The sequence below is a fragment of the Electrona antarctica genome (genome assembly GCF_951216825.1).
Source record: "Electrona antarctica genome assembly, chromosome: 10".
Taxonomy (NCBI): Eukaryota; Metazoa; Chordata; class Actinopteri; order Myctophiformes; family Myctophidae; genus Electrona; species Electrona antarctica.
In genome coordinates, this window is record NC_136791.1 from 2,947,250 (window position 1) to 2,973,638 (window position 26,389).

Here is a 26,389-nt window from a genome sequence, read left to right on the forward strand (position 1 = left end):
GACATCACTGTTGAATGTCATCACAGCAACAGTCATCATGACATCACTGTTGAATGTCATCACAGCAACAGTCATCATGACATCACTGTTGAATGTCATCACAGCAACAGTCATCATGACAGCACTGTTGAATGTCATCACAGCAACAGTCATCATGACATCACTGTTGAATGTCATCACAGCAACAGTCATCATGACAGCACTGTTGAATGTCATCACAGCAACAGTCATCATGACATCACTGTTGAATGTCATCACAGCAACAGTCATCATGACATCACTGTTGAATGTCATCACAGCAACATGATGTCATCATGACATCACTGTTGAATGTCATCACAGCAACAGTCATCATGACATCACTGTTGAATGTCATCACAGCAACAGTCATCATGACATCACTGTTGAATGTCATCACAGCAACAGTCATCATGACATCACTGTTGAATGTCATCACAGCAACAGTCATCATGACATCACTGTTGAATGTCATCACAGCAACAGTCATCATGACATCACTGTTGAATGTCATCACAGCAGCAGCCATCATGACATCACTGTTGAATGTCATCACAGCAACAGTCATCATGACATCACTGTTGAATGTCATCACAGCAACATGATGTCATCATGACATCACTGTTGAATGTCATCACAGCAACAGTCATCATGACATCACTGTTGAATGTCATTACAGCAACCGTCATCATGACATCACTGTTGAATGTCATCACAGCAACAGTCATCATGACATCACTGTTGAATGTCATCACAGCAACATGATGTCATCATGACATCCAGGTGAATGTCATCACAGCAACAGTCATCATGACATCCAGGTGGTGTCAATTAAAATACCCCCTCCACCCAAAGAAATAAAAAATGTAAAAATAAAATACACCATACACAATAACAAAAAACAAAAAACAAAGCAACAGGTTGATGTTAAGCATCAGCCAGCCTGTAGTGTCAACTTAGTGTCCTGGGGGCCGTTGTCTTGTATTATAAAGGTCAACTTAGTGTCCTGGGGGCCGTTGTCTTAGTGTCCTGGGGGCCGTTGTCTTAGTGTCCTGGGGGCCGTTGTCTTAGTGTCCTGGGGGCCGTTGTCTTAGTGTCCTGGGGGCCGTTGTCTTAGTGTCCTGGGGGCCGTTGTCTTAGTGTCCTGGGGGCCGTTGTCTTAGTGTCCTGGGGGCCGTTGTCTTGTATTATAAAGGTCCCACTGATAGGACTTAGTGTCCTGGGGGCCGTTGTCTTGTATTATAAAGGTCCCACTGATAGCTTCACGCTGGGTATATAATATGCCAAATAAATACACTGATCTGGTTGAACTCCTCTCACCCAGTTGACAATATGGTGGATGACTCTAATACACTCTAACACAGTGAGGTATGGCTCTTCTTTTTTCTGCTTGATATGTTCGAGTCCTATAGTAAGTTTATTTATACATACATACATACATACATACATACATACATACATACATACATACATACATACATACATACATACATACATACATACATACATACATAAGGTCTCATGATGAATTTCATAACGAAGATACAAAGTAAAAGAAGTCAATGGAATGGGGGAATGCGATGCGGTTGGTTTGCCTGGGCCAGTCTCAGAGTCCACACTGCCATAGTGTGGCTTCGTCTGAGGCCGGGACACGGTGGGCCTTCACACAGTTTGCTGGCTGTCAGTTGGAGGTTGATTGTACGTCCCTCAGCTGGTCATTCTATCTTCTCCACAGTTTCTGGATGGAAAACAGACATGGGTTTTACTTTGATTTGTTATTTCAGCACATTATGTGTCAGGTTATTTGGAGCCTATAAGGCCTGAGTTAAGGCCTGCGTGTGGGTGTTGGACACTGAAAGTATGTGTTCTTCAAGCTCGCAATTAGGGATGTCCCGATACTCTCTTTTCGCTTTCCGATCCGATCCCGATACCTCAATTTCTGTGTTAGCCGATACCGATACCGAATACCGATACCAGTGTCGTGATCTCATGTTGTGTTTATAGATATCTAGCTATATATCTTGTGTTGTGTTTATAGCAGACTCCTCACTCAAATGTGCACTTGCAGTTTGGGCAACTCCAAAGCAAACTCTACATGCCCCAACATCTTATTTACCTGTCAACCCCTTACCCCTGTGTCGGATCGGTGGTTAGACTGGCATATTCGCCGATACCGATATGACCTGATATGACAAATAAGGGCCGATCCGATACTTTTCCCGATACCGTACATCGGGACATCTCTACTCGCAATGCACCGCAGCACGTTGCATTGTGAGCTCGTAGATATGCTATGCTTCAGTAAGCAACACCCGTGTGAAAAAAAAAGTATACACCCTTAGATTACCCTGACCTGGAGATTTTGTGTTCACCTCGTAAAACTCTGGATCTTGGCTGCAGTGCAGTGTGCACTTCACTGAACGTAACTGGTTTATTGCTGCTCGTATCACTCTAATATCACCCCTGTCTCTTTCACTGAGAAATATCGCTCTGAAAAAACAAACAAAGCTGTGCTGGTGGTGAAATGAGACACGAGCAGAGCGCCAAAACATAACATAACAGTGGCGTGTCTGTGTCTGCCTTGTTACATTTGTGACACTGATTTTAACAATACTATATGTGTTACGCAGTTCTCTTATGCCTCATCTCCGCTGATCCAAATAGTTGTTTGACATCATGCCTCGCCTCCACTGGCACCGTCTCTGGTTGTTATTTAAGCACTTCTTTCCTACACGAAGCCATTTGCCTCTGCCAAGTTGTTTTATATGCTGCCACTAGCAGACAAAGAATAAGGAGGAATAAGGCAGGCTAGCAGCCTGTACTATTCTTATAGAATAAGGAGGAATAAGGCAGGCTAGCAGCCTGTACTATTCTTATAGAATAAGGAGGAATAAGGCAGGCTAGCAGCCTGCACTATTCTTTAGAATAAGGAGGAATAAGGCAGGCTAGCAGCCTGTACTATTCTTATAGAATAAGGAGAAATAAGGCAGGCTAGCAGCCTGTACTATTCTTATAGAATAAGGAGGAATAAGGCAGGCTAGCAGCCTGTACTATTCTTATAGAATAAGGAGGAATAAGGCAGGCTAGCAGCCTGTACTATTCTTATAGAATAAGGAGGAATAAGGCAGGCTAGCAGCCTGTACTATTCTTATAGAATAAGGAGGAATAAGGCAGGCTAGCAGCCTGTACTATTCTTTAGAATAAGGAGGAATAAGGCAGGCTAGCAGCCTGTACTATTCTTATAGAATAAGGAGGAATAAGGCAGGCTAGCAGCCTGTACTATTCTTATAGAATAAGGAGGAATAAGGCAGGCTAGCAGCCTGTACTATTCTTTAGAATAAGGAGGAATAAGGCAGGCTAGCAGCCTGTACTATTCTTTAGAATAAGGAGGAATAAGGCAGGCTAGCAGCCTGTACTATTCTTTAGAATAAGGAGGAATAAGGCAGGCTAGCAGCCTGTACTATTCTTATAGAATAAGGAGAAATAAGGCAGGCTAGCAGCCTGTACTATTCTTATAGAATAAGGAGGAATAAGGCAGGCTAGCAGCCTGTACTATTCTTATAGAATAAGGAGGAATAAGGCAGGCTAGCAGCCTGTACTATTCTTTAGAATAAGGAGGAATAAGGCAGGCTAGCAGCCTGCACTATTCTTTAGAATAAGGAGGAATAAGGCAGGCTAGCAGCCTGTACTATTCTTATAGAATAAGGAGAAATAAGGCAGGCTAGCAGCCTGTACTATTCTTATAGAATAAGGAGGAATAAGGCAGGCTAGCAGCCTGTACTATTCTTATAGAATAAGGAGGAATAAGGCAGGCTAGCAGCCTGTACTATTCTTATAGAATAAGGAGGAATAAGGCAGGCTAGCAGCCTGTACTATTCTTATAGAATAAGGAGGAATAAGGCAGGCTAGCAGCCTGTACTATTCTTTAGAATAAGGAGGAATAAGGCAGGCTAGCAGCCTGTACTATTCTTATAGAATAAGGAGGAATAAGGCAGGCTAGCAGCCTGTACTATTCTTATAGAATAAGGAGGAATAAGGCAGGCTAGCAGCCTGTACTATTCTTTAGAATAAGGAGGAATAAGGCAGGCTAGCAGCCTGTACTATTCTTTAGAATAAGGAGGAATAAGGCAGGCTAGCAGCCTGTACTATTCTTATAGAATAAGGAGGAATAAGGCAGGCTGTACTATTCTTTAGAAACCGACAATCTGTTCACAACAGTTGCTTAATGATTTTCCTTTTTGCAAACTGGAAGCTGCACATAGGCTATAGCTCAATCCAACCCTCACACACAATCCAGAGTGAGACAGGAAAGTTGCAGCCTCCGCTGAAGATGCACACATTCAAATGATATGCATTCGTGGAGCCTCTACGGAGACCCCAAAGATAACAACACGGGTTGTTATCTTTAGATATCTCCTTATCAAATATGATTTATCAGCGTGATCGTTGCCCCTGCAGTCTTGCGTATAGGCCTCCGTGTTAAGAAAATAATATGCATTGCACGTTTGATTTATTAAACGCCTGATCGGCGAGATTGCGGGGTAATTCATCACACTCAATCTCCAAAGACACGCTGACAAGTTTAGACCAAAATATCAGGGTCATTGTTGCGCACCGGAGATGGGGGAGAGAGGAGTTACAAATGCATTTGGCCCTGGAGGAGCACGCACAGTACAAAGCGCCTGCCTGCATGCCCCTATAGAGAGAGAGAGAGAGAGAGAGAGAGAGAGAGAGAGAGAGAGCAGGAGAGGTGGATGGGATTCAGAAAGTAGAAAAGAGGGAGGGTGGAATGTGAACACGAGTGGATCTCGGTATAGCGCACCGCCGCGCTGGGGGTTCTCTTGCTGAAGTGAATTTTAACTCGGCAGCTGTGGCCACTAATAAGAATGCACAGGGATGATGTGTGTGTACTTGGGAGTGTGCGCACGTCGGGTTGGTACTGGTAGTGGTATACCTTTGGACTGAACGCTGTCGGTTGGAATTGGATCAGATTCGTGCGAGCCCTCACCCTGGTCATTCGTTTCCACTAGAGGAGGAGGAGAGAGAGGAGAGAGGAAGGAGGAGGAGGAGGAAATAAGTGGAGAGGAGAGAAGTCACTGGAGGTTAGAATAAGACAGTGGTGGAAAAAAAAGTACTCGCATGTTTTACGTAAGTGAAAGTATCAATACTGCAAAGTAGAACTACTCAAAGTAGAACTACTCCGTTACAGGTACAAAGTCCGGAATTCAAAATTCACTTGAGTAAAAGTACAAACGTAGTGATATCAAAATGTACTTAAAGTTACAAAAGTAGAAAATACTCATTATGCAGAATACGTTTTCAAATGTATGAACATCTTTTGAAAGCAGCAGATCTATAAGCTCACAATGCGTCGGATCGCGACACATTGTGAGCTTGTAGATCGGCAACTTTCAAATGGCCAAAATGCATATAAGGCTGAAGTGGGTAATACACATTGTTGAGGGGTGCTAGCCCCTCCAATAAACAGCTATAGTGTAGAATTCCGTCTTAACACAAACATTAAATGCCATTCATTGACAATGAATGGAGAATTTATGTCACGTGTCTCAGCACATCGGCTGTCGGTATGTCGGTGGAAACCCTTGGCCAATCAGAGACCACCATTTTTGGGTACGTAACTAAGATATGTTTCAAGGTTGGTATAAGGTCAATAATTGATTAGAGTGTCCCTCACTTCACACGGGTGTGATTTTATTATTTTTAATAATAATCAAAATCTACAAAGTAACTTTTTAAATAATAATAATAAAAGAATAAATGTAAAAGTCCAATATTTGCCTCTGATATGTAGTGGAGTAGACGTAAAAGTACTGTACTTAACCCATTCTGGATGGGAACCCCTTTTGGTGTTTCAACTAAGCATTATGTTATACTTTAGCTATTGAAAAATAGCAGATCTACAAGCTCATAGCGTGCCACCGAGTGGCGCGCTAGGTAGGTCTGCTATTTTTGAAAAGTCGTGAAAATGTGGCGCAAATCTTTCAGAGCGAACATTTTTAACTAAAATATTGGCTTCTGGGGGGGGTCCCTGGAACTACATATTTTGAGATGGGGGTCCGTGGCCCAATAGAGATAATTCTGGGGGTCCTTGACATGAAAAAGGTCGACCTCAGTCCAAAATGGGTTAAGTAATTGTACTTAGTTACTTTCCACCAAGGGAGAACAGTGGAGAGGAGAGAAGTCAGTGGAGGTTAGACGAGAAGAGGCAACGATAACAGTGAAGAGGAACGCTCTGAGCAGAGGTGACTTCAGAGTGAAGAGGAACGCTCTGAGCAGAGGTGACTTCAGAGTGAAGAGGAACGCTCTGAGCAGAGGTGACTTCAGAGTGAAGAGGAACGCTCTGAGCAGAGGTGACTTCAGTTCACACAGAGCAGGGTGAAGAGGAACGCTCTGAGCAGAGGTGACTTCAGAGTGAAGAGGAACGCTCTGAGCAGAGGTGACTTCAGAGTGAAGAGGAACGCTCTGAGCAGAGGTGACTTCAGTTCACACAGAGCAGAGCGAAGAGGAACGCTCTGAGCAGAGGTGACTTCAGTTCACACAGAGCAGGGTGAAGGGGAACGCTCTGAGCAGAGGTGACTTCAGTTCACACAGAGCAGGGTAGAGGAACGCTCTGAGCAGAGGTGACTTCAGAGTGAAGAGGAACGCTCTGAGCAGAGGTGACTTCAGAGTGAAGAGGAACGCTCTGAGCAGAGGTGACTTCAGAGTGAAGAGGAACGCTCTGAGCAGAGGTGACTTCAGAGTGAAGAGGAACGCTCTGAGCAGAGGTGACTTCAGAGTGAAGAGGAACGCTCTGAGCAGAGGTGACTTCAGTTCACACAGAGCAGAGCGAAGAGGAACGCTCTGAGCAGAGGTGACTTCAGTTCACACAGAGCAGAGCGAAGAGGAACGCTCTGAGCAGAGGTGACTTCAGTTCACACAGAGCAGGGTGAAGAGGAACGCTCTGAGCAGAGGTGACTTCAGAGTGAAGAGGAACGCTCTGAGCAGAGGTGACTTCAGAGTGAAGAGGAACGCTCTGAGCAGAGGTGACTTCAGAGTGAAGAGGAACGCTCTGAGCAGAGGTGACTTCAGAGTGAAGAGGAACGCTCTGAGCAGAGGTGACTTCAGTTCACACAGAGCAGAGCGAAGAGGAACGCTCTGAGCAGAGGTGACTTCAGTTCACACAGAGCAGAGTGAAGAGGAACGCTCTGAGCAGAGGTGACTTCAGTTCACACAGAGCAGGGTGAAGAGGAACGCTCTGAGCAGAGGTGACTTCAGTTCACACAGAGTGAAGAGGAACGCTCTGAGCAGAGGTGACTTCAGTTCACACAGAGCAGAGTGAAGAGGAACGCTCTGAGCAGAGGTGACTTCAGTTCACACAGAGCAGAGTGAAGAGGAACGCTCTGAGCAGAGGTGACTTCAGTTCACACAGAGCAGGGTGAAGAGGAACGCTCTGAGCAGAGGTGACTTCAGTTCACACAGAGCAGGGTAGAGGAACGCTCTGAGCAGAGGTGACTTCAGTTCACACAGAGCAGAGCGAAGAGGAACGCTCTGAGCAGAGGTGACTTCAATTCACACAGAGCAGGGTGAAGAGGAACGCTCTGAGCAGAGGTGACTTCAGTTCACACAGAGCAGGGTAGAGGAACGCTCTGAGCAGAGGTGACTTCAGTTCACACAGAGCAGGGTAGAGGAACGCTCTGAGCAGAGGTGACTTCAGAGTGAAGAGGAACGCTCTGAGCAGAGGTGACTTCAGTTCACACAGAGCAGGGTAGAGGAACGCTCTGAGCAGAGGTGACTTCAGTTCACACAGAGCAGGGTTCTCACTCCCTCATCACTTACAGATGAATATCTGCCTTCCTAAATCAACCCTCTTCTTCCCTGTCAAGCTTGCAGAGTCAAATATCGGGTGTTAATTTAACACAGAAACTCTCAGAGTTTTAAATGAACCCATTTTGGAATGAGGTCGATTAAAAAAAAGGCATCTAAATCTTAACATTTTTCTGAAAAAACATGTTTCTATGTCAGTGGTGCTCAACCTTTTTCATGTCAAGGACCCCCAGAATTATCTATATTGGGCCGCGGACCCCCATCTCAAAATATGTAGTTCCAGGGACCCCCCTGAAGCCAATATTTTAGTTAAAAATGTTCTCTCTGAAATGTATATTGAAAGATTTGCGCCACATTTTCACGACTTTTCAAAAATAGCAGACCTACAAGCTCGTAGCGCGCAACCGAGTGGCACGCTAGCTTGTAGATCTGCTATTTTTCAATAGCTAAAGTAGAACAAAATGCTTGAAACACCAAAAGGGGTTCCCGCCCAAACTGTGCGATGTATAATGTCCAACCTGGGACTTAAAACTTGAGTGTCCCCCGTGAGTGCTGACGTTGTTACTACTGAGTTACAATTTACAATTTACAATTTAGGCATTTAGCAGACGCTCTTAATCCAGAGCGACTTACAATAAGCAAGAACAAAAAGCATGGGAATACATCACATATGTAAAAAAGCATTTATCGCGAAACATGCGTAAGCTAAGAACGTGACTAGAACATATCTATATAATGACACTATACATATAAACTATAACTAGAACATATCTATATAATGACACTATACATATAAACTACACATATATGCTATACTATGCTGTACATATATACTATGAAGTGCTATGACTACTATACACTATATACTATGAAGTGCTATGACTACATACAATGCACTTATTGTGCTGTCTACATGACATGCTATAAGTCTGTTTCAAATGCTATATAAGTCTAAGAAGTGCTGTCTAAGGGGGGTAGGGTAAGTGCTATGGGCCATGATGGAGTCTGAAAAGGTGGGTTTTCAGACTACGGCGGAAGATCGGGAGTGATGCTGCAGTTCTGATTGCAACGGGAAGTGCATTCCACAGTTTTGGGGCCAGAAGGGAGAAGAGTTTGGGACGTGTGGAGCGTTGTCCCGGCGTTTTTAGTGAGGGTACTTCCAGCTTCCCTGCGTTGGCTGATCTGAGTGCGCGGGAGGGTTTGTAGGGTTCAATCATGCTAGTTAAGACTAGGTAATAAAGCCTGTTTGGTCAGGGGAGACATTACTCTTTGAGCTTCATGCCCTACCTATTGTCAACCAGTAGTGGTGCTACTGGACCACAGGATCATATTATTTATCGATGGTGGAGCAGGGAGACCACTCTACAATACCACAACTACGTTAGTTAGGTTTTTATTAACAAACGATTGCAGCTTTTAATGCAGCCTTTAATGCATAATGATCAAGATTTACAGGGACTATAGTGCAGAAAGTCCTAGTCACTGAAAAACACATTGACTGAAAAACAAAGTTCTGGGGTTCATTTTGAGGGTGTTAGGCAGGTTGTTTTAGTTTTTCAGCAGAAATATCCACTGGTGTGCAGGAGGAAAATAAACGAGCTTGGGCAGAAGGCATGTGGAAAACTAATCCTCTGTGAAGCTGTAGATCTTTACGTCTCTGGCCTTCTGTGCTGCCTCAGGATAACTAGATTGTAGAGTACTTAATAGAGGAAACTCACCGCCATTGCTGGTGCTGCTCTCGTTCACTTCAGTATCTGTAACATAAAGTAAGACATGGATTCAGACGTCATTGCATTACATTTTTAACCCATTTTGGACTGCGGTCGATAAAAAAAAAGGCTTCTAAATCCTAACATTTTTCTGAAAAACCTATGTTTCTATGTCAGTGGTACTGGTGCTCAACCTTTTTCATGTCAAGGACCCCCAGAATTATCTCTATTGGGCCACAGACCCCCATCTCAAAATATGTAGTTCCAGGGACCCCCCCCCAGAGCAAATATTTTAGTTAAAAATGTTCGCTCTGAAATATATATATTGACAATGATTTGCGCCACATTTTAACGATTTAAAAAAAAATAGCAGACCTACAAGCTCATAGCGCGCATGGCGCGCTATGAGCTTGTAGATCTGCTATTTTTCTATAGCTAAATTATAACATAATGTTCAAAATGGGTTTTAACAGGGATATTCCACAGTGCAGATCAGTGTAGATAGGCAGTCCGGTTCTTCTCAGGACATGCAGCAACAGTAGCAGCAACACAGGGAATATTTAGATGTTTGTACATCTTCATCAGTGTCAAGCCAGAGTCCTTGACTCTGATGAAGACATGCTTAACGTTTATGCACCAGAAATGAAGGCCTTAACTGTCCATGTGCTCCAGTGAATTGTCCCCTGTTTTCTCATTAAACTGTGTTTAAATGGTATAGGAAGTTATATTGATTAGGCATGTGTGTAGGCACGTAGTCTGAAAACCCACCTCTTCAGACTCCACCATGGCCCGTAGCACTAGCCCCTTAGATAGCACTTTATGTAGACTTAGATAGTATTTTAAACAGACTTATAGCATGTTACGTAGACAGCACTAGAATTGCATTTTATGTAGTCATCATAGCACTTTATAGTACACATGTATAATATATAATATAGTATAGTATGTATAGTTTACATAGATACTCCACTGTTACGTTCTTAGCTTACACATGTTTCATGATAACTACTTTTTATATATGTGATGTATGCCATGCTTTTTGTTATTGCTTAATGTAAGTCGCTCTGGATTAAGAGCGTCTGCTAAATTGTAAATTGTATGTTACTATCTACTATAAGGTGGAAATGTTATGGTGTTTTTACAAAAATGCACTGAATTTGTTACAGTCCTTATACTAAGTTTTTAGCTTAAAATAAATCACTCGGGTCTTTATAAATGATAAATGACCTGGTCTGGCTGCTGCTTTCTTAGGTGGTCTTTAGATCATTTTGGGCGGGAACCCCTTTTGGTGTTTCAAGCATTCTGTTATACTTTAGCTATTGAAAAATAGCAGTTGAAAAATCTTAAAAATGCGGCACAAATCTTTGAATATGTATATATTCTTTCAGAGGGAACGTTTTTTTTATTTCGACGTCAGGCCTAAATGGGTTAGACGAGAACGGTGTTCATAGGAAACGGCAACATAAAGTATCGTTTGATGCTGGTGTCCCTCTAGAGACGAGAACGGTGTTTTCAGGAGGTGAAAACGCTACAAAGTGAAAACACCTTCCAGAGTGGAAATCTTTGAGAATGCTGTTTAATCCCTTCTCCGTGTAAACAGGCAAAACGGTGAATCCACAAAACTTATGACATCATGGCTCACAACGCATAAATTTATTACATTAATGCAGAGCCATATATGATATCCTACAATGAACAAGGCTCCCTACAAAGCGCCGCTCAACAGCGATGGTGAATGTAAAACCATGATGTAAATAAAATGCCTTGATAGGCGGCAGCAGCGTTTATGTAGCCTAAATAATATAACCATCCCGTGGCACGCTCTGCACTGCCTGTCAGCCTGTGTGTCACTCGATGCGTTATAGAAAGCAGGCAGCGAGCGACGTCCACAACCACGTTGTGGTCTGAAGTGTCATTCAAAACCCCAATACGGTTGCCTGAAGGGGGAGCTACCTGGTTCTTCTTCTCGTACGTGGGTGACTGGTCTATTTGGCAGCCCGTTACCGCCACCTAGCGATATTATAGCGTTTCAATAAAGTGTGCGTTCTCGTGTAAAGGGTCAATAAAAAATGAGAACGCAACGGGACTTTGCAGTTTTATCTGGAGACTGTCCCCGTCTAAAAGAGGCCTTAGTATCATAATTATTAACATAAACAAACTTCACAATGGTGCTGGTTCCACCAATACTGGTGTGACTAAGATATTAGCTAAGAAATCTATATTTTTATATACACAGATAAACAAATAAAAAGGGAAGACGTTTTTCTCTCTCTGGGTGGGTGAGATAATTAGAAACAGCTCCATACACTGACACGAAGGTAGACAGGAACGCCCACAAACGTCACATCGCATTGCGACGCGTCTTTTCGCCAGTAGGTATAGTGACAGCTTCAACATTGGATAGCCTTACTGGGGGCTTGGGGTTGACTCCTCCCACTTCTAGACCAGAGCGGCCTCCAGGCGTTAATTTTTTACGCCGACGAAAATGAAAGCTTGGTACAGATAGAGGCTATAGTGAGGTATATCAACAACACAAGAATATCCACAAATACTACAAAAAAAAAACAATAACAACAACAGCAGCCAGTTCAAATTCCCTGCCGTGCATTTACATTCGCACGGTCGCACCAAGCTGTGGATGGTACTTAGCGCATCAAAGTTTCTCACACCTGGAAATGCATTGCCTTCCCTAACGAGTCCTACTTCAAAAAAGCAACAAAACAAAAGTGAGAAGGGAGAGCGCGATGCATGCTAAATTAATTACAGACTGCCTTCGGTTTGAGGCAACATGAGACTACCCCCCATTCTCCTCCTCCCCGTGTCTTCCTCCCTAGCTTCCTTCCCCCGCTCTATCCTCTGTTTTACCTCTGCCTCTTCCTACTTCCTCCCTCACTCCCACAACACACCATGCTAGCCTCCCTGTCCTCCCAACAATAATCACCCAAACATAGCACAGCCATAAAAAACAACCAGTCTCCCCAGGCATGCAGCCTAGCTGGCAATGATGTAAACAAATACAGCTCCTTAGGAATGTTGGAAGAAAGTGTATAATTCAAAATGCTTTCTCTGTTCTGTATCTATAACAGACTGTCTGTTGTCAAAGACTGAGCTGTTTCACCAGCTGTCGCTATAGGAAATAAAGGCCTTTTTTTTTGTTTTTTCTTTTTCTTTTTTACATTGTTTTTGGATGTGCCTGTTTGTTTTGTGGGTAGCACTTGACAGGAACAGATCCTGGGTCAGCCCAACGCATACCATCGCAATCTCAACCTGAAGGGTGTGTGCTCTGGAGAGGACATGAATTACGAATGCATTTCCAACATAAAAAAACTTCTGCTGCAGCCCCTCCGGAGTAGAACTCCGCTCTGTGGCAACAGCAGGGCCGCAGGAAACAATGTGCGCGGGGAAAAAGACGACGCAATGATTCCATTTCTCTCCTGTCTCGTCTTGCCTCTAAGACACAGAGCCAGCCACGGGAGAGAACATCGCAACGGTGTTCTGTTCAATGCCCTCTGTGTTATTCGACGCAATCAAAAGAAGCATATTTGTTACCCAATTCCTATCTTTTTTGCTCTGCGAGATGTCGTGTGATAACTCGACACATGCACATTGACATGATTTGTCATGCATTAACCCGTTTTGACCTGAGATCAGATTCTAAAAATGTCTTTTACATCCTGACAGTTTTCTGAAAAAGCTATGTTTCTATGTCAGTGGTTATTCGATTTTTCAAAAATAGCAGACCTACAAGCTCGTAGCGCGCCACTCGGTGGCGCGCTATGAGCTTGTAGATCTGCTATTTTTCAATAGCTAAAGCATAACATAATGCTAACACCAAAAGGGGTTCCCGCCCAAAATTGGTTAACATGTTTCCACGTGGTTACCGCGCTACGGACATTAAAGATGCATGCAGTGTGTCTAATGTTGTGCCTCGTGTCGGAACACGGGCAAACACAGCATTTTAAATGAGCTACGCAATAGAATCCCGAGTGTACATTTCACCCCGAGAGTGCACAAACGGAACCAAATGTACCCCCTATAGGATCCACTTGGTTCCAGGGACTCATTTGCTTCCAGCGGTTAAAATAACTCTCTGAATTTTACTGTGCGATGTTTGTGGCACATGGAAACGTAGCAGCGGGAGAGCTCATTGTAGCACTGGCCTCATTCCAGATGCTAGCTTTCTGTCTCTCCATCGCTGCCTCTCGCTCTCTCCCAGGTAATCACATCAAAGCCTGGGAGCTATACGGTGGCACCTTTCTCCTCCTAATATCCAGCACTGATCAAAACAAACCAAAAGAAAAGCTCAGAATTCCAATTGATCGAAGTGCCCCCCCCAGCCCCTTGCAGCCTCCCCTCAGCCGCCTGCCTGGGAGCAGCTAATATGACTCCTGTGTGTTGCTGACAGTACAAGAGCTCAATCATTCGAGGTTGGAGAGATGTGTGAGTGCGGTGGCGTACAGAACACATAAACAAGATGGAGGGAGAGAGAGAGAAAACAGGCCCTGTGGAAGGGGAGGCGTAGTCCACAAGAGAAAACAGGCCCTGTGGAAGGGGAGGCGTAGAGTCCACAGAGAGAGAACAGGCCCTGTGGAAGGGGAGGCGTAGTCCACAGAGAGAAAACAGGCCCTGTGGAAGGGGAGGCGTAGTCCACAGAGAGAAAACAGGCCCTGTGGAAGGGGAGGCGTAGTCCACAAGAGAAAACAGGCCCTGTGGAAGGGGAGGCGTAGTCCACAGAGAGAAAACAGGCCCTGTGGAAGGGGAGGCGTAGTCCACAAGAGAAAACAGGCCCTGTGGAAGGGGAGGCGTAGTCCACAGAGAGAGAACAGGCCCTGTGGAAGGGGAGGCGTAGTCCACAGAGAGCTGATGAGAAGTGCAGAAGAAAAACACTTTGGACCAACGTATGTCCCTCAGCAGCACTCTGCTAGAGCAGACGGCTTTGGACCAACGTATGTCCCTCAGCAGCACTCTGCTAGAGCAGACGGCTTTGGACCAACGTATGTCCCTCAGCAGCACTCTGCTAGAGCAGACGGACCAACGTATGTCCCTCAGCAGCACTCTGCTAGAGCAGACGGACCAACGTATGTCCCTCAGCAGCACTCTGCTAGAGCAGACGGACCAACGTATGTCCCTCAGCAGCACTCTGCTAGAGCAGACGGCTTTGGACCAACGTATGTCCCTCAGCAGTACTCTGCTAGAGCAGACGGACCAACGTATGTCCCTCAGCAGCACTCTGCTAGAGCAGACGGCTTTGGACCAACGTATGTCCCTCAGCAGCACTCTGCTAGAGCAGACGGCTTTGGACCAACGTATGTCCCTCAGCAGCACTCTGCTAGAGCAGACGGCTTTGGACCAACGTATGTCCCTCAGCAGCACTCTGCTAGAGCAGACGGCTTACTGTCCCTCAGCAGCACTCTGCTAGAGCAGACGGCTTACTGTCCCTCAGCAGCACTCTGCTAGAGCAGACGGCTTACTCCAGTATATGTGGTTCTCGAACTGGACCGCGAGAAACTCACAGAGCCTTTGACGGGGCTCCTGGGGCACCCCTAAAAATAAACAATGAATTTGTATAATTGTTGTGTTCCAGTTAGCACAAGATAGCAAGGAATCACGCGCACGTAAACAATGAATTGTACAATTTGTATAATTGTTATGTTCCAGTTAGCACAAGATAGCAAGGAATCACGCGCAAGCGCATGCGCACGCACGCACGCACGCACACGCACACACACACACGACGGCGTGCCGCAGGTTCGACTCCCGATCCTTCCCCCCCATCGCCCTCCCCATTTCAGTGTACTTTCAACCTATCAATAAAGGCAGAAAAAGCCAAAAAAAGATATCTTAATTTTTTTTATATATATATATAATTGTCTCCACCAGGCCGAAGGCATGGGGAGAGAGTATGTTTTGCACTCCGTCCGTGTGTGTGTCCGTCCGTCCGTGTGTGTGTCCGTCCTTCCGTCCGTCCGTTACCAGCTATTCTCCGGCACCGTTAACCCGGTCGATGCCAAACTTTGCACACACACTCCCTGGATGCCAACGATGAACCTCTGCCCCGCATTTTCCAGAACGGCCTGTTATAGCGCCACCATGAGGCAGCTTTTCTAAAAAAATTTTACCTAAAACTGCACCGATCTGCGTGAAATGTTGCATGCACACTCCCTAGAGGCCAAGGACAAACCTTTGACCTGCATTTTCCGCATCTGCCTTTTATAGCGCCACCAGGAGGCCGACTTTTGTAAAACACATTTTTTGATATTACTCCTCCAGATTCTGTCCAAAAATCTCACAAATCGTTACACAGTATCTCTATGGTCATGTGCTCAAGTCGGATCTGTCCGATATTTCATATTCCATCCTAATTGGCTATAATTGGCTTTCACAGTTTGCAAGATTGCCCCGTTTTGAACAAAAGCCTCAAATCATGAACGCAGCATGCAATTTACGTGAAATCTTTCACACATTTTCTTACTAGGCTGAGGAATATATCCCACCCTTTTCACATTGGCCTGTTATAGCGCCACCAACAGGTTGATTTTTGCAAAACACATTTTTGGAACAATGCCTCAAATCATCCAATTGCCATCAAAGGCAAACATGTTTATATTACTCCTAAACATTTTGCCAAACATCTCACACAGTCCTATCCTCCTGGTGGAGACCTGTGCCCAGAAGGGCACTTTTTCTAGTTATATATGATATGGTACAATGATTTGGCCACATAGTTGGCCATCCTCACCTGATGCAGCAGCGGCACGGTGGAAGTATTACAGTTGTTTAACCCATTTAGGCCTGAAAAATGTCTTCTAAATTCTGACAGTTTTCTGAAAAATCTACAGTATGTTTCTAGGCCTATATCACTCAATATTTCATGCCAAGGACTCCAAAAATGATATGTAATTGGCCGCCGACCCCCATCTCAAAATATGTTGTTCCAGGAACCCCCCCACCCCAGAAGCAAAGATTTGAGTTAAAATCGGTCCCTCTGAAATAATATATATATATAAGATTTCCGTCACATTTTCACGATTTTTCAAAAATAGCAGATCTACAAGCTCGTAGCGCGGCACTCGGTATGAGCTATGAGCTTGTAGATCTGCTATTTTTCAACAGCTAAAGTACAACATAATGCTTAAAACACCAAAAGGGGTTCCCGCCCAGTATGTGTTAATACTAACCGGATAGCGTCTGGTATTACATCTATGGTGCCCTCTGCCCTGAGCCCACCATCTCTGCCCTGAGCCCACCATCTCTGCCCCGTGCCCACCATCTCTGCCCTGTGCCCACCATCTCTGCCCCGTGCCCACCATCTCTGCCCTGTGCCCACCATCTCTGCCCTGTGCCCACCATCTCTGCCCCGTGCCCACCATCTCTGCCCTGAGCCCACCATCTCTGCCCCGTGCCCACCATCTCTGCCCTGTGCCCACCATCTCTGCCCTGAGCCCACCATCTCTGCCCTGTGCCCACCATCTCTGCCCTGTGCCCTGTGCCCACCATCTCTGCCCTGTGCCCACCATCTCTGCCCCGTGCCCACCATCTCTGCCCTGTGCCCACCATCTCTGCCCTGTGCCCACCATCTCTGCCCACCATCTCTGCCCTGTGCCCACCATCTCTGCCCTGTGCCCACCATCTCTGTCCTGTGCCCACAATCATCTCTGCCCTCTGCCCACCATCTCTGCCCCGTGCCCACCATCTCTGCCCTGTGCCCACCATCTCTGCCCTGTGCCCACAATCGTCTCTGCCCTCTGCCCACCATCTCTGCCCCGTGCCCACCATCTCTGCCCCGTGCCCACCATCTCTGCCCTGTGCCCACCATCTCTGCCCTGTGCCCACAATCATCTCTGCCCTGTGCCCACCATCTCTGCCCTCTGCCCACCATCTCTGCCTAAGTGCCGCTGAGTGATGCACTGAACCCATATCTGCTCCAGGGGGCGCTGCATGCACCGCAGGCAATACTGTTCTTAGACTTCTCTGAAGAAATACAGCACAGTGTGTGTGGGGGTTTGTGTGTATATATGGATATGTGTAGGTTATATGAAAAGACTCATTTAAATTCCCTTGTGTATACAGTACACTGACACTAACGTATTCTTCATTTAGACATGCTGAGAAGCATTCCTTTCTGCTAAAGGTTCTCATGGCAACAGTTATGTGTATGTGTATCAAATGCGTTGCAATTTTCTGTGAGTGACAGCGAGATCCTAAAGTGGTACACTGTATGTATATGTATATGTGTATATGTATATAATAATGTATATGTGACATGCTGCCGACATGCCACTGACCGGATTCAGGCGACATGTCGGTGCTTTTTGAAAATGTTTATGCTGTTTTAGGTAACCGGTGTATACGTTATGTAGAGTTAACCCATTTAGGCCTGACCTCAACATTTAAAAAAAATCTTCTAAATCCTCCAGTTTTCTGAAATAAATATTTTCACGATTTTTCAAAAATGTCATAGCCCACCCGTCCTTCCTGTTCTGACATTCCATATGTTGATCTGACCTCATCAAGCCCTGTACACTCAAGACACGCTCCATATATGGCCAGTACAGAATTCATTCCGTATGTTGATCTGACCTCATCAAGCCCTGTACACTCAAGACACGCTCCATATATGGCCAGTACAGAATTCATTCCGTATGTTGATCTGACCCCCCCCCCCCATGCCAAAACGCCGGCGCTCGCCCAGCAGTCTGACATCTGCCGTCAGTCACCCAGGCGGATGGAGGCGTGCACGCTACCTCGCCGGTCGCTTCTCGCCCTCAGTGCGTCTTACTGGAGCAATTTTCGGCTTTTTCGGCTTGATTAGCCTGGCTAATCAAGGTCTAAATGTAGACCGTCTATATATAGACGTTGAAACGACGTTGTTTAATTAGATTAGACGTTGTTTCAACGTCTAATCTAAGCCTAGACTGCTAAAAAAAACTTTAATTTGTAGACTATTTTTACCCCCGTTTTTAGACCAATTCTTTAGCCATTTAGACATCTATTAGACTACAACAATGCTCAGTGGGTGTGTACCACATATCTTATATATATATAAAATATATATTCCGGAGTTGTTTTACCAAAGCTATAATTATATAGACACAAAGTGGAAACATGTAGTATTGCCTACAGTCACGGCTGTAGCGCTACGGTTATTTGTTGCACCGGAGCGTTACGGTAACGTGTGATAGTGCTCAGAGGTACCGCTATGGTTATCTGTTTCACCGGAGCGTTACGGTAACGTGTGATAGTGCTCAGAGGCAGACACGATGAAAGTATTGTTTTCAGTGTATTCAGGGAAATTAACAACCCTTAACAATTAAAACGTTAATTGTAGGCTATAGGACAGTGTGTTATTATGAACCATACGGCTTATTGGGTCCATTATCCAGAGAACATACCGGTAATAGACTGCAGACACTATAGGCCTACCTGACATCACACCACACCAGCACATCAAACAGATTACACAAATAAAGACATAACTCTAACATAACATGATGTAGCGGCATAGGCCTACTGTACTGTCTGTATGTCACCTCCTTATGCTGGCATAGGCCTACTGTACTGTCTGTATGTCACCCCCTTATGCTGACATAGGCCTACTGTACTGTCTGTATGTCACCTCCTTATGCTGGCATAGGCCTACTGTACTGTCTGTATGTCACCCCCTTATGCTGACATAGGCCTACTGTACTGTCTGTATGTCCCTTATGCTGACATAGGCCTACTGTACTGTCTGTATGTCACCCCCTTATGCTGACATATGCCTACTGTACTGTCTGTATGTCACCCCCTTATGCTGACATAGGCCTACTGTACTGTCTGTATGTCACCCCCTTATGCTGACATAGGCCTACTGTACTGTCTGTATGCTGACATAGGCCTACTGTACTGTATGTCTTCCCTTATGCTGACATAGGCCTACTGTCTGTATGTCACCCCCTTATGCTGACATAGGCCTACTGTACTGTATGTCACCACCTTATGCTGGCATAGGCCTACTGTACTGTCTGTATGTCACCCCCTTATGCTGACATAGGCCTACTGTACTGTCTGTATGTCCCTTATGCTGACATAAGCCTACTGTACTGTCTGTATGTCACCCCCTTATGCTGACATAGGCCTACTGTACTGTCTGTATGTCACCCCCTTATGGTGACATAGGCCTACTGTACTGTCTGTACGTCACCCCCTTATGCTGACATAGGCCTACTGTACTGTCTGTACGTCACCCCCTTATGCTGACATAGGCCTACTGTACTGTCTGTATGTCACCCCCTTATGCTGACATAGGCCTACTGTACTGTCTGTATGTCACCCCATTATGCTGACATAGGCCTACTGTACTGTACTGTACTGTCTGTATGTCACCCCCTTATGCTGACATAGGCCTACTGTACTGTACTGTCTGTATGTCACCCCCCTATGCTGACATAGGCCTACTGTACTGTCTGTATGTCACCCCTTATGCTGACATAGGCCTACTGTACTGTCTGTATGTCACCCCCTTATGCTGACATAGGCCTACTGTACTGTCTGTATGTCACCCCCTTATGCTGACATAGGCCTACTGTACTGTCTGTATGTCATCCCCTTATGCTGACATAGGCCTACTGTACTGTCTGTATGTCACCCCCTTATGCTGACATAAGCCTACTGTACTGTCTGTATGTCACCCCCTTATGGTGACATAGGCCTACTGTACTGTCTGTATGTCACCCCCTTATGCTGACATAGGCCTACTGTACTGTCTGTATGTCACCTCCTTATGCTGACATAGGCCTACTGTACTGTCTGTATGTCACCCCTTATGCTGACATAGGCCTACTGTACTGTCTGTATGTCACCCCCTTATGCTGACATAAGCCTACTGTACTGTCTGTATGTCACCCCCTTATGCTGACATAAGCCTACTGTACTGTCTGTATGTCACCCCCTTATGCTGACATAGGCCTACTGTACTGTACTGTCTGTATGTCACCCCCCTATGCTGACATAGGCCTACTGTACTGTCTGTATGTCACCCCTTATGCTGACATAGGCCTACTGTACTGTCTGTATGTCACCCCCTTATGCTGACATAGGCCTACTGTACTGTCTGTATGTCATCCCCTTATGCTGACATAGGCCTACTGTACTGTCTGTATGTCACCCCCTTATGCTGACATAAGCCTACTGTACTGTCTGTATGTCACCCCCTTATGGTGACATAGGCCTACTGTACTGTCTGTATGTCACCCCCTTATGCTGACATAGGCCTACTGTACTGTCTGTATGTCACCTCCTTATGCTGGCATAGGCCTACTGTACTGTCTGTATGTCACCCCCTTATGCTGACATAGGCCTACTGTACTGTCTGTATGTCCCTTATGCTGACATAGGCCTACTGTACTGTCTGTATGTCACCCCCTTATGCTGACATATGCCTACTGTACTGTCTGTATGTCACCCCCTTATGCTGACATAGGCCTACTGTACTGTCTGTATGTCACCCCCTTATGCTGACATAGGCCTACTGTACTGTCTGTATGCTGACATAGGCCTACTGTACTGTATGTCTTCCCTTATGCTGACATAGGCCTACTGTCTGTATGTCACCCCCTTATGCTGACATAGGCCTACTGTACTGTATGTCACCACCTTATGCTGGCATAGGCCTACTGTACTGTCTGTATGTCACCCCCTTATGCTGACATAGGCCTACTGTACTGTCTGTATGTCCCTTATGCTGACATAAGCCTACTGTACTGTCTGTATGTCACCCCCTTATGCTGACATAGGCCTACTGTACTGTCTGTATGTCACCCCCTTATGGTGACATAGGCCTACTGTACTGTCTGTACGTCACCCCCTTATGCTGACATAGGCCTACTGTACTGTCTGTACGTCACCCCCTTATGCTGACATAGGCCTACTGTACTGTCTGTATGTCACCCCCTTATGCTGACATAGGCCTACTGTACTGTCTGTATGTCACCCCATTATGCTGACATAGGCCTACTGTACTGTACTGTACTGTCTGTATGTCACCCCCTTATGCTGACATAGGCCTACTGTACTGTACTGTCTGTATGTCACCCCCCTATGCTGACATAGGCCTACTGTACTGTCTGTATGTCACCCCTTATGCTGACATAGGCCTACTGTACTGTCTGTATGTCACCCCCTTATGCTGACATAGGCCTACTGTACTGTCTGTATGTCACCCCCTTATGCTGACATAGGCCTACTGTACTGTCTGTATGTCATCCCCTTATGCTGACATAGGCCTACTGTACTGTCTGTATGTCACCCCCTTATGCTGACATAAGCCTACTGTACTGTCTGTATGTCACCCCCTTATGGTGACATAGGCCTACTGTACTGTCTGTATGTCACCCCCTTATGCTGACATAGGCCTACTGTACTGTCTGTATGTCACCTCCTTATGCTGACATAGGCCTACTGTACTGTCTGTATGTCACCCCCTTATGCTGACATAGGCCTACTGTCTGTACGTCACCCCCTTATGCTGACATAGGCCTACTGTCTGTACGTCACCCCCTTATGCTGACATAGGCCTACTGTCTGTATGTCACCCCCTTATGCTGACATAGGCCTACTGTCTGTATGTCACCCCCTTATGCTGACATAGGCCTACTGTCTGTACGTCACCCCCTTATGCTGACATAGGCCTACTGTCTGTATGTCACCCCCTTATGCTGACATAGGCCTACTGTACTGTCTGTATGTCACCCCCTTATGCTGACATAGGCCTACTGTACTGTCTGTATGTCCCTTATGCTGGCATAGGCCTACTGTACTGTCTGTATGTCACCCCCTTATGCTGACATAGGCCTACTGTACTGTCTGTATGTCACCCCCTTATGCTGACATAGGCCTACTGTACTGTCTGTATGTCCCTTATGCTGGCATAGGCCTACTGTACTGTCTGTATGTCACCCCCTTATGCTGACATATGCCTACTGTACTGTCTGTATGTCACCCCCTTATGCTGACATAGGCCTACTGTACTGTCTGTATGTCACCCCCTTATGCTGACATAGGCCTACTGTACTGTCTGTATGTCACCCCCTTATGCTGACATAGGCCTACTGTACTGTCTGTATGTCACCCCCTTATGCTGACATAGGCCTACTGTACTGTCTGTATGTCACCCCCTTATGCTGGCATAGGCCTACTGTACTGTCTGTATGTCACCCCCTTATGCTGACATAGGCCTACTGTACTGTCTGTATGTCACCCCCTTATGCTGACATAGGCCTACTGTACTGTCTGTATGTCACCCCCTTATGCTGACATAGGCCTACTGTACTGTCTGTATGTCACCCCCTTATGCTGACATAGGCCTACTGTACTGTCTGTATGTCACCCCTTATGCTGACATAGGCCTACTGTCTGTATGTCACCCCCTTATGCTGACATAGGCCTACTGTACTGTCTGTATGTCACCCCCTTATGCTGACATAGGCCTACTGTCTGTATGTCACCCCCTTATGCTGACATAGGCCTACTGTACTGTCTGTATGTCACCCTTATGCTGGCATAGGCCTACTGTACTGTCTGTATGTCACCCCCTTATGCTGACATAGGCCTACTGTACTGTCTGTATGCTGACATAGGCCTACTGTACTGTCTGTATGTCACCCCCTTATGCTGACGTAGGCCTACTGTACTGTCTGTATGTCACCCCCCTATGCTGACATAGGCGACATGCCGGTGATCACCTGTGCCACCGGCATGTTGGCATGTATCAGTGGAAAATGAATAAAATCCGCACTTCCAGTCAAGAATTTTGACACTGACGAAGGCCTGCGCGCCGAAACGCGTTGGTCTGTCTGGTATGACGGCTGCTGCGGAGCACTATCATTATTAAACAAAGACTCTCACTCGACTGGAAGTGCGGATTTTATTAATTTTCTATATGTTCATTTTGAATCTGCACCGAGCACACGCCTGGAACTATATAAAACTGTCCGAGTAGAGCCCATTGAAGTGAACTGGCATGTATCAGTGGACACTATAAATGTGACACTTCCGTTGTTTACAGCATACAACGTTGACGGAGGCTACAGTGCGTATGTTTATTGTGCCGTCTGCTCTGCAGCATACTATGACAATTATAAAAGAATAAAGTGTCTTAAAGGACAGTTCAGTTAGTGCTGATATTCTCTTCTTAGAGATTTCTTGGAAAAGGCTGATGTACTGTTATATCAGTGGCATGTTGGCGACCTGGCGACATGTCACATGTATTCTACTGTATCAGTGGCATGTTGGCGACCTGGTGAAATGTCACATGTATTCTACTGTATCAGTGGCATGTTGGCGACCTGGTGACATGTCACATGTATTCTACTGTATCAGTGGCATGTTGGAGACCTGGAGACATGTCACATGTACTGTTATATCAGTGGCATGTTGGCGACCTGGAGACATGTCACATGTACTGTTATATCAGTGGCATGTTGGCGACCTGGAGACATGTCACATGTACTGTTATATCAGTGGCATGTTGGCGACCTGGTGACATGTCACATGTACTGTATCAGTGGCATGTTGGAGACCTGGTGACATGTCACATGTACTGTTATATCAGTGGCATGTTGGCGACCTGGCGACATGTCACATGTATTCTACTGTATCAGTGGCATGTTGGAGACCTGGTGACATGTCACATGTACTGTTATATCAGTGGCATGTTGGAGACCTGGCGACATGTCACATGTACTGTTATATCAGTGGCATGTTGGAGACCTGGAGACATGTCACATGTACTGTTATATCAGTGGCATGTTGGAGACCTGGCGACATGTCACATGTACTGTTATATCAGTGGCATGTTGGCGACCTGGCGACATGTCACATGTACTGTTATATCAGTGGCATGTTGGAGACCTGGCGACATGTCACATGTACTGTTATATCAGTGGCATGTTGGCGACCTGGTGACATGTCACATGTACTGTATCAGTGGCATGTTGGCGACCTGGTGACATGTCACATGTACTGTTATATCAGTGGCATGTTGGAGACCTGGAGACATGTCACATGTACTGTTATATCAGTGGCATGTTGGCGACCTGGTGACATGTCACATGTACTGTTATATCAGTGGCATGTTGGCGACCTGGTGACATGTCACATGTACTGTTATATCAGTGGCATGTTGGCGACCTGGTGACATGTCACATGTACTGTTATATCAGTGGCATGTTGGCGACCTGGCAACATGTCACATGTACTGTTATATCAGTGGCATGTTGGAGACCTGGTGACATGTCACATGTACTGTTATATCAGTGGCATGTTGGCGACCTGGCGACATGTCACATGTACTGTATCAGTTGCGTGTTGGCGACCTGGAGACATGTCACATGTACTGTATCAGTTGCATGTTGGCGACCTGGAGACATGTCACATGTACTGTTATATCAGTGGCATGTTGGCGACCTGGTGACATGTCACATGTATTCTACTGTATCAGTGGCATGTTGGCGACCTGGTGACATGTCACATGTATTCTACTGTATCAGTGGCATGTTGGCGACCTGGCGACATGTCACATGTACTGTTATATCAGTGGCATGTTGGCGACCTGGTGACATGTCACATGTACTGTTATATCAGTGGCATGTTGGAGACCTGGCGACATGTCACATGTACTGTTATATCAGTGGCATGTTGGAGACCTGGAGACATGTCACATGTACTGTATCAGTGGCATGTTGGCGACCTGGTGACATGTCACATGTACTGTTATATCAGTGGCATGTTGGCGACCTGGTGACATGTCACATGTACTGTATCAGTGGCATGTTGGCGACCTGGTGACATGTCACATGTACTGTATCAGTGGCATGTTGGCGACCTGGTGACATGTCACATGTACTGTATCAGTGGCATGTTGGAGACCTGGTGACATGTCACATGTACTGTTATATCAGTGGCATGTTGGAGACCTGGTGACATGTCACATGTACTGTATCAGTGGCATGTTGGCGACCTGGTGACATGTCACATGTACTGTTATATCAGTGGCATGTTGGCGACCTGGTGACATGTCACATGTACTGTATCAGTGGCATGTTGGCGACCTGGTGACATGTCACATGTACTGTATCAGTGGCATGTTGGCGACCTGGTGACATGTCACATGTACTGTATCAGTGGCATGTTGGAGACCTGGTGACATGTCACATGTACTGTTATATCAGTGGCATGTTGGAGACCTGGTGACATGTCACATGTACTGTTATATCAGTGGCATGTTGGAGACCTGGTGACATGTCACATGTACTGTTATATCAGTGGCATGTTGGTGACCTGGTGACATGTCACATGTACTGTATCAGTGGCATGTTGGCGACCTGGTGACATGTCACATGTACTGTATCAGTGGCATGTTGGAGACCTGGTGACATGTCACATGTACTGTATCAGTGGCATGTTGGCGACCTGGTGACATGTCACATGTACTGTATCAGTGGCATGTTGGCGACCTGGTGACATGTCACATGTACTGTATCAGTGGCATGTTGGCGACCTGGTGACATGTCACATGTACTGTATCAGTGGCGTGTTGGCGACCTGGTGACATTAGGATCTCACTCCTCCTCCTGGAGTGTTACAGTTACCTGGGCTGCCAGCATGTGAATGCAAACCTCACTCACACAAATAGGCCTAACAACATAGATGATGTGTGGGCGGGGGGGGGGGGGTGACAGCTAGACTAGCAGGCCTACACAACATAGATGATGTGTGGGCGGGGGGGGGGGTGACAGCTAGACTAGCAGGCCTACACAACATAGATGATGTGTAGGCGGTGGGGGGGGGGGGGGGGGGGG

The 26,389-nt window shown here is 45.9% G+C and overlaps 1 protein-coding gene across 1 annotated transcript in view; it reads right to left on the reverse strand.

Annotated features, from left to right (window-relative positions):
* Positions 1-613: 613 nt before the first annotated feature.
* LOC306931498 (uncharacterized protein) overlaps positions 614-26,389 on the reverse strand; it is a gene marked incomplete at its 5' end in the record, with an annotated part of 108,485 nt that continues 82,709 nt past the window's right edge. The window contains 4 exons of the mRNA XM_079512897.1: positions 614-639; positions 758-1,756; positions 4,973-5,044; positions 9,561-9,596. Of these exons, the coding sequence (XP_079369023.1) occupies positions 1,734-1,756; positions 4,973-5,044; positions 9,561-9,596 (131 nt within the window). The 3' untranslated portion in view covers positions 614-639; positions 758-1,733. The remainder of the gene's footprint in view (positions 640-757; positions 1,757-4,972; positions 5,045-9,560; positions 9,597-26,389) is intronic.